We start from the raw sequence: 9059 nt of genomic DNA, 5'->3' as shown, positions 1-9059 counted from the left end.
TTGGAACCAACTCTGAACCACTCTACACATATTATCAACTCTCTCCCCACTAGGTTCATGCCCAGTAAAGTAAATGAAGTCATATTTTTGTCTGGTATAAATTATTAAGTAGTTCTTTGCATGATTGCTTTAAATCAAAGGTGTATTAGCATATCCCTGCCACTCAGTTTCACACCTGCTGCATTTTTATGTGCATTTGTTCTCAGTTGAATTTGCCTCATTCATTCATGCATTCATTCATGGAAACCAAATATGTGCCAGGAATCCTATGCACTGTGAAAGATAAAAGATGGAAAAAGGATTTTCTCTATACTTTAAAGACCTCACTCTGGTAGGTGGGAGTAAGGGGGCCAGCATATGTGTCACATATAATTTAATGTAGCAGGTGATAAGGGTCGTAAAAAAAAAGGGGTTGAGAATGTTCAGGAGAGGGAGAGGTTGCTGTTTACTCCCTTGGTGATGGGGATCAATGAAGACTTCAAAAGTGAGGCGGTATTTAAACTAGATCTGAAATATGGGTAGGGTTTGGCAGTGTAGAGATGAATGGGAAGGGCATTCCAGGAGTTGGCAACTTCCAGAGCAAAGGCCCAGCACATGGGATGCGGAGGGTCAATATGGGGCAGTGGGGGATACAGTTTGACTGCTGTGTGGGGTGGAAGGGAGGTAAGAAGTGTCAGGAGAAGGTTGAAAGATCAGCAGGGGCCCAATCGGGGAGACCTTTGAATCCTCTGAAAATAATGACAGCTTTAGCAAATTTGCTGTTTTATTCAAAACAAGAGATGGGCTACCCGAGTAAGAATGTTTCTGAATTCTGTACTTTATTGGCCAATTCAACCACTCAAATTTGAACAATTTCATTGTCTGAGCTTTTTGAAAATGATTTTCTGCTTAAAATGATGAGGTTATTGATAAGAATGCAGTGTAAATGAAAGCCGGCCTGCACTGCTCTGGTCCTTTCTGGCTGTGTTCTATCACACTAGCGGCACGACACTTTTTTCTAGTCACTTACTAATGCTAGAGGAACTTTCTTCTGCAGCTGATGGAGGTAGAGTGGGAATAAGTTTTAAGAAGTCAGCTCAGGCATCTTATCACTCATCTGGGAATGGGGAAAAACACCTTTTACCTCATGCATCTACGTATGCGTTCAGCTTAGAAATAAATTACATCAAAGACCATTCAGTGAGAACTAAGCCTCCAAAGCCAGAAGACTAAAGCCAGCAGTGTTACCTAGAAGCACGGAGAAAGGCTGAAGCAATAATGGGAAAATTCTTCTGTCTTTTGAAAGGAACATTAGGGGCATGGACAGGAACCTGCTACACACACACACACACACCACACACACAACACACACACTGACGGGAGCCGGAAAGTCTGTGCTAAACTGCTACACACACACACCACACGCTCTGTCACACACACATTACACACTTACACATATACGTACCCACTTGGTGCGCACACACTACACCCACAGACAGGAACCTTTATGTCTCTGCTAAGCTGCTACACACATACATCACACACACATATACACACACACACACCCTACACTCACACACTGAAAGGAAGCTGTAGGTCTGTGCTAAACTTCTACACACACCACACCACACTCACACACATATACATACCCACACCCCACACCTCGACCCCACACGCACACCTAAAGTGAGAGGAACCTGTTGGTCTACTCTAAACTGTTACACATCCCACACTCTCAGATAGGACACACACACATATATACACCCACATACCCCACACACACCCTACACCACACTCACACACACACCACACACACCCTGACACTCATACATACACTTGCACACCACACATTCACGTCACACACACATATACACATCCACACACCACACACACACATATGCTACCCCACACTCATATACATGTCGCACATATACAGTGGCAGGAACCTGTAGGTCTATGCTAAACTGCTACATACTCTCATGCACACACATCACACACTCACATCCCATATACACACCCATACACCACACACACACCACACACACACACTCTGGCAGGAACCTGTAGGTTTGTGCTAAATTACTACACATACACACCAGTTTAGTTTATATAAGGGAAAAATCAGCAAAGAAAAATAACTTCAAGTCTCTCTATACTGAACTATTTCTCATCTGATCCTCTGTAAGCGGGTTTTAAAGTTCCGTCACCACCTGAGCTTGAGGGCACACAGTCTCCTGGTAATGACAGCCTGTGCTGTCCACCTGTTTGGGACTTCTCTCCGTTGACCTTCACATTTGAACAATCTTAGTGATTTAAAATGCTTCTGTAGCCCACTCGGTGCTATAGGATTACAGATGATGGAAATGGAAGTTACATTTTATTATTTTTAATGGAAAAGCTACTAAGGAGCTAATCAGAACAATCCAAGGAGAATACCTTTCCAGGTAGACTCCTTGTGCTGTGACTAACAGGATGGTTAAATGGACTGAAAAGGAAGACAGTTCTAAATGTTCCTGTACAGCAGAAATTTGGACGTTTGGTTCTGTATTAATTTTTACACTGGCTCCACACCTTCGGTCCTGTTTTCTTACTCCTTTCCTCCAATTTTAAAATCTTTGATCTTTTTTTCTAAAAGAGCTCCCAATCCACTTCAGTTTCATTGCTTGTTTCAGTTAAGCCTTTCTGTATTCTGTAGGGCTAGGCTGTTTGTATCTGCAGCTAATTCCACTAATACAACTTAAAGAAACGAAGGGATGAGACAGTGGTGAGAATCTCTAGTGTTGGCAGCAAACAGGAAGAAGCATCATTTAAAAGCCAGAATTCCTCAAAAAGGGATGCTGTGGGTAAAAACAAAACAACAGCTATAACAAACTATCTTTTATCAGAGTGGTGCTGAATTCATCAACATGAATTAACCATATTTCACTCCAAGGGCAATGAGCAAGATCTTATTTCCCAGACATAAAAAAAAAAAATTTAATTAACAACCCAAACACGCAAACAGTCCTGCTTCCTCCACCCAACCTTCCTTTGCTTTTTCAACTACTTAGAATCTTGAGCTGCTCTGAATTTCTACGTGGTTAGTATTCCAAACCACACACTCTAGCACTTTTATTGTTATATTTTGTGTGATATTTTTTCCGTTTCTTACAGGTAAGGTTAGTTTTGTCCTTCAAGCAGAGTGTAGATCACTGCTTCTATGTCTTATTTCTGGCAAAATCTAATGTGGTGCGGGGTGCTAGGTAATACCCTCTCCAGGTCACTTACCGATCTATGGAAAAGTGCCATTGTTCTCTGACAACCAAGAAACAACATTTGATTGGGACAAGGAATACTGAAGAGTGGGCAGGATCTTTAGCTAATTTTCTACAGGAGGATCTTTTGCCCTAAATACAGATGATACAGGGATTTGTAATCCACCATCTGTGTCTAGTCTAACTTGTAAATAGGATCAAGCCCTCAGTTGCTACACCCATCAGTCCCAATGCACTGACATGCATTGTGACATGCAAATCCTGGTGACTGAAATATTTATATGCACATGTTTAGTTAACCTACAGATATAGTATATGCTGAATTTTTTTATGACCCTTCTTGGGGCCTCAATTTTCTGCCACTTCTGGTAGAGAGCTTAGTTCTTACTTCATTGCCTTCATAGACTTCTTTCTTTCTTGATCTCAGCATTACTTCTGCTGTTTGTCAAATGCTAACATTCGTATTTGTTTCATTCACTCTCCAGATTTGGAAATTAGTATGAAATTCATAAAACTTGAATGATAATGTTCTAACAGTAGTGGTGGAATTTCTCTTGCTTGATTGCCCTCAAATTACAACAAGCTTGTTGACCATGTAGGCTGTAAAATTTGGATTTTTTTTTCCTTTGAAAGCCATACCCAGTAACAACTTTTTCCCCTATGGGAAAAGTCTTAGGAGAGCATACCGTCCCCAGCCTTTGAGGCAAACCTTAGGATGGGCAGGTTGTCAGTTCCTGAGGGCACTCTCTGTTTGGCCACTGTGGGGAGTCGCCTGTGGGGAGAAAGTCACCATTCCCCGAAAGGCAAAGGAATTACTCATGGCGCTTTAATTTCTCTTTGAGAAGATCCCATAGGAAGCATTAGCTATAAGCAAAATCTTTGTGAAAGGATTCCTTCTCTGAATTTTCCAAACAGGTCTCTTTGTTATTACCCCAAGAGAGCTGACAACTAGTCAGGCACTCAAATCTCCCTTATCATTTCCAGACCGTTTTACCTTGCTGTGAACATCCCGTTGGTGGGAGGGCCACAAACGGTCTCTCAAGCTTCTCTCAAACCACCAATCTGGTGTTTCTGAAATGCCCCAGCCCTTTTCTGGCCTTGTGTACTTGACTCCTACACCACGGGGAAGTTCCCCCTTGGATTCCAAAAGAAAATGAAACTCCTTGGAATCCAAAACTAAGAAACTTTCACAGAGTGGCCCCAGGTGGATTGGTTATCATGATATTTCAGTCTCACCTAACCAATAAGAGAGCTGGCTGGCATGTTCCCAGGAAGAATATTCTCATATGAGCAGTGGATTAGAGGAAGCCAAAAGATTTTCGGCCCTCTCCATGCTCACCTTACACTCTACCTGGTTTCTGAGGTAGAGATCTTGTGACGGTTGGGGCCCTGTAAAGCAATTAAAAGAAATAAAGCAAAGTATTATATTTTAATTGATGTAATCTTCAAGCTCCCAGTGGAATCTGGGGTGATATCTGACTAGAGTTACCCTAGGTATCAATAGATGACTATTCTGTGAAAGTGCATTTAGGAAGACAAAACCTTAGGAATCCTGAACTTCATTAACATATGTATCCGTTTTTGGGGATGGGGGGCGGATTGGCTCTGGCTCCTAGGACTAAAAATTGAAAGAAGCCACCTAGACTTTTCTGGGATCTGAACAAAGAGCCAAAGCGGGTGGGGGAGTAGAGAGGGAGGTGGAGAGTGGGAGAGAGAGAGGGCAGGTGGAGGGGAAGACACAGAGTGGGTTTATGATTTTATTTGCTTTTCAAGTCTAGTACCTGGATATTAAGACACACTAAACCATACTTTCTAAACCCAAACAGCTTTCATCCATCACTAACATTTCAGGGTTTGTTTCTGTTTTATTGTAAATATTCCAGTTGAAGAAAGATAAACAGACAAGAAAAAACTGCTTTATACAGTATACAGAGTCAGATAGAAAATACAGAATGGAAAAGAAAGCCAACAACCAACAGATAAAAAGTGGAGACAAACCAAGGAAGAGTACTAGCTGGTTGCAAATTCACCCCCCAGCTCGAGCAAGGTGCAGTCCTTGTCTCAGCAGCTAACAGAAACCATCTAGTCCTGGCAGTCTTATCTTGATTCCACACGGAGAAAGAAACAGACTATAAATGATGCATAGGGACATTTATTTCACTAATCCATTAAAAAAAGTTTGCTATTGATCAAGATAGCCTGCTCATAAAAACGAGTTTTTTTAAAAAAACCACCCTTCCCGCCCCAAATGTGATCTGACAGTAGGAACCACGTTGTCAGAAGCATGAGATGGGGCTGCAGGTTGGAGCACAGTGGCACCACTGGGGTCTGTTGTCAGCCAGCCTTCGGGTGCCCTTCCCACCAAATCCATGTTTCTCCACGAGGATCAAGGCAAGGTTTAAAAAAAGACCCAGGTGTCTTGCACAGCTTGTTGTCATTTGATGGTTAAAGAGAAAAAAGATAAAGGACTCAAATTCATGAGTGAGGTCAGGTGAGGACAAAATGAGTGTCCCTCACAGGAATAATCAGGGTACCATTTGGCCCCCAGGACGGCAGCCCTAACTAATTGTCCTGGCATAAAGAGGATGCCGACCAACCCAAATGGCAAAAACATGAATTAAGCTCGTCATCTTCCAAAGATGTCTTTATTTTAGTACATTTGCAACAGCAACAAAAGTGAGGACAATTCCATTCAAGGTGGTGGCAGCGGTGGTGGAGGTGGAGGTGGTGGTAGTGGCTGTTTGTTTCTCTCTCTCTGAATTTGCTAAGGTTACAATCAGAAATTGCATAGAATTTGTTTTTCATCAGCAAATGAGAACTCTCTGCGTGAAACTCTTAATTGGTGAAGTCAAGCAAAGGTCAAGCAGCTGCAGAAAGCCTCACCCCCTCCCATCACATGTGTGCTCTGGACCCTGCAAACTTCTCACATGGAGAGCAGTCACTAGCAGTCACCTGGTAACCTGGACAGCATCAGTAACTCCTATTTGGTGGATGGAACAGAAGTTAAATGCTTTACCTAAAGTCATACAAGGTGGGGGGCTACTGCTCAAGCTGAGGTTAGGACTCAGGAGTTCCTGGTTCCCAGGACTGTGTATTGACTAGGAGACTCCACCTCTCTCCCAGGAACCTAGCAAATTCTTGATTACTTAAGGTCTTTCTATTGAATAAATACACACACGCACACGCGCGCACACATACACACACGTACACTTGCACCCAGGTCTCACATCTAAGTAGCAAGAAACTACCCAATCCATGATAGTCTTGGGGGTCTGGCTTCATAGGCAGCCACTGAGTTTGGTTGAAAAGAGATGCAGTTGACAAAGTAGGCACCATACCAACGGGGTGGCCCAGTCCTTCCTCCTCTGTGAACAGCATGTTCCACGGGAAGCCAAGGCCATGGTATGGGAAAATTCTATCTACTCTTTCCGCTCCTTAAACGAAGTCCTAGGATACTTTGTGCATTCTGTTCTCCTCCCCTGTCTGTCTTCAGAGACTACATTCACAAAAAGATCAAATCAAACACAGTAATAGTGAAAGTCAGAAAGAGAAAGGGAAAGACAAGACAGATTAACCCTTGACATCCCAGGCGTTTCAAGGTCTCTCTGAGTATACGATGAGTTAATCGCTTTTTGGCATCTAAAACTTTACTTCAATGCTTTTGAGACTCTCCATCTGACTCTTCCCGAGACCCCTTCTCTTGTGCTCCTGCAGGCCCCCAATCACCATACAGAAAGGAGAGTTAAGCACCTGAAATCGGATGCACTGGTAACGCAATATCCCAAAATTCAGGAAGAAGAAGAAATGGGGATTATTTAGGCTTCCATTCCCTAACCCAGCCTCCCCCTCCAAAAAACACAAAACAAATTAACAGAACTGAGAAGATGACAAAGAAGAAAAGGAGAGGAGGAAAGGGGAAAGAACATTAACAAAATATACAAATCCAGAAAAGAAAAACTTCCCTGTTTAACTTTTTTTTTCTGTAAGAACTAGACCGAGGGTACATTGGCCTCTGACTAGGGGGAATTCAGCTGATGATTCCACCAATTCATTGGACTGGTCTGAGTAGGGACCCCCCCACCCTATACGCTGTTATTTTGGCGACAGGGAAAGGCCCGCTGGGAGAAGATGTGTCTTTGTGCCCAGGAGGGAGGGCCGTCCTTTGCCACTTGAGTGCAACGTCTCCGGGTGGACCCCGCTGCCCGACCAGGCGCGGTCTCTGGCTGGGGCGTCGGGCTCCTTGATCTTTTGGAAAAGTGACTGGCTCCGAAATTCGGAGAGGAGTCGACGCTGTACAAGTCCCGGCTCGCAGCTGACAGCAGCGCCCGCCCCGCCCCTCCTGCCCCGCCCGGCCTCCGCGCGTCCTGTGGCCGCCGGGACTACTCGGGCTCGCTGCTGTTGGTGGTCTTCTCCCACTCCAGGCTCTCCTCGCTGCGGGCGGGCGACGGCCGTGCCCGCAGACCCTGGAAGCGGCGGCACTCGGGGCAGACACGGATGTGCGTGCAACCGCGGGCCACCAGGGCGGCCTCCTGCGCCAGTCTCTGCGCCAGCTGGTCGGGCTCCCCTGCCCCGCACAGCTTCCCGTTGCTGAGCGTCGCCGTGCCCCGGGGCCGGCGCTCCTCGGGTATGGGGGGCCGGGGCGGCGGGACTCCGGCGCGCCGCCGGCGGTGGTGGATACTGTCCTGACACAGGATGATACTGCGCAGCTCGGTCACCATCTCCTGGCAGACGGACACCTGGAGGAGAGAGCGAGGTCAGGGCCCAGCCTCTCAACCAGACACCGCGGGCCCCCTGCTAGTTCGCTGGGATGGGGGATAAGGGGGACAGCGGTCACAGAATCGTGTCATCTTAGGTATGAAGATAATAAAGGCCTTTCAGTCCATCTCCTCACTCAACTCCCATTTAATGTCCAAACACCCTCCATACCATAATATTCAAGAGCCCCACCAGCTGGTCTCCAATCTTTGATGAACACCTTCAAAGCCAATGATCTCCTTTTTTTTTTTTTTTTTTTTTTTTTGCACATTTCCATTAAATGCTGCTTCCTTTTACCCAGCTAACAATTTCTGTCCCTGAAATTTTCATTCATTGATCTCAGCTAAATTTGGACCTTGAAGCCTACTAAATAAATAATTCCTCCACCACATGTAAGTCTCTCAAGTATCTGAAAAGGCTACCATGTCTCTATGAACATTCTGTTCCTTAGGCTGAAGATTCCTGTTTCTTTTAGCCAACCGGTTATAGCTGGAGATGGATGTATCCTCATGACAACAAAAACAAGAGGAGGGTAATACAATGCACAAACAGTATATAGTATGTATCACACCCAGTGGGTCTGGGGCAGACTTGAATGCAAACCCACTAATATTCCTGTAGCAATATGTATGTACACTCACACCGTGTCAGTGTCATAAAGGCCACAAACATCAGTCAAGCGAAGTCACCACTGAGTGCATTTGCATCAAGCTTACAAGGAACTTGGAACTCTCCCAGCTTTTTAGGTTTCAGAACTGTGGATGAAGAATACAGGAGAGGGCTGGGCACAGTGGCTAACACCTGTAATCCCAGCACTTTGGAAGGCCGAGGTAGGCGGATCACTTGAGGTCAGGAGTTTGAGACCAGCCTGACCAACACGGTGAAACCCTGTCTCTACTAAAACCACAAAAATTAGCTGGGTGTGGTGGTGTGTGCCTGTAGTCCCATCTACTCGGGAGGCTGAGTGGGGAAAATCACAGTAAGCCGGGAGGCGGAGGTTGCAGTGAGCTGAGATACTGCCACTGCACTCCACTCCAGCCTGGGCAACAGTGAGACTCTATCTCAAAAAAA

The 9059-nt window shown here is 45.1% G+C and overlaps 1 protein-coding gene across 1 annotated transcript in view; it reads right to left on the bottom strand.

Annotated features, from left to right (window-relative positions):
* Window positions 1-5078: 5078 nt before the first annotated feature.
* GRIK4 (glutamate ionotropic receptor kainate type subunit 4) overlaps window positions 5079-9059 on the bottom strand; it is a 201699-nt gene continuing 197718 nt past the window's right edge. The window contains exon 21 of the mRNA XM_017865557.1: window positions 5079-7969. Within this exon, the coding sequence (XP_017721046.1) occupies window positions 7613-7969 (357 nt within the window). The 3' untranslated portion in view covers window positions 5079-7612. The remainder of the gene's footprint in view (window positions 7970-9059) is intronic.

The sequence above is a fragment of the Rhinopithecus bieti genome, unplaced genomic scaffold (genome assembly GCF_001698545.2).
Source record: "Rhinopithecus bieti isolate Rb0 unplaced genomic scaffold, ASM169854v2 scaffold_82866, whole genome shotgun sequence".
NCBI classification, from domain to species: domain Eukaryota; kingdom Metazoa; phylum Chordata; class Mammalia; order Primates; family Cercopithecidae; genus Rhinopithecus; species Rhinopithecus bieti.
Note: the sequence above shows the minus strand (reverse complement) of the source record. Positions and strands in the feature narration are given on the sequence as shown.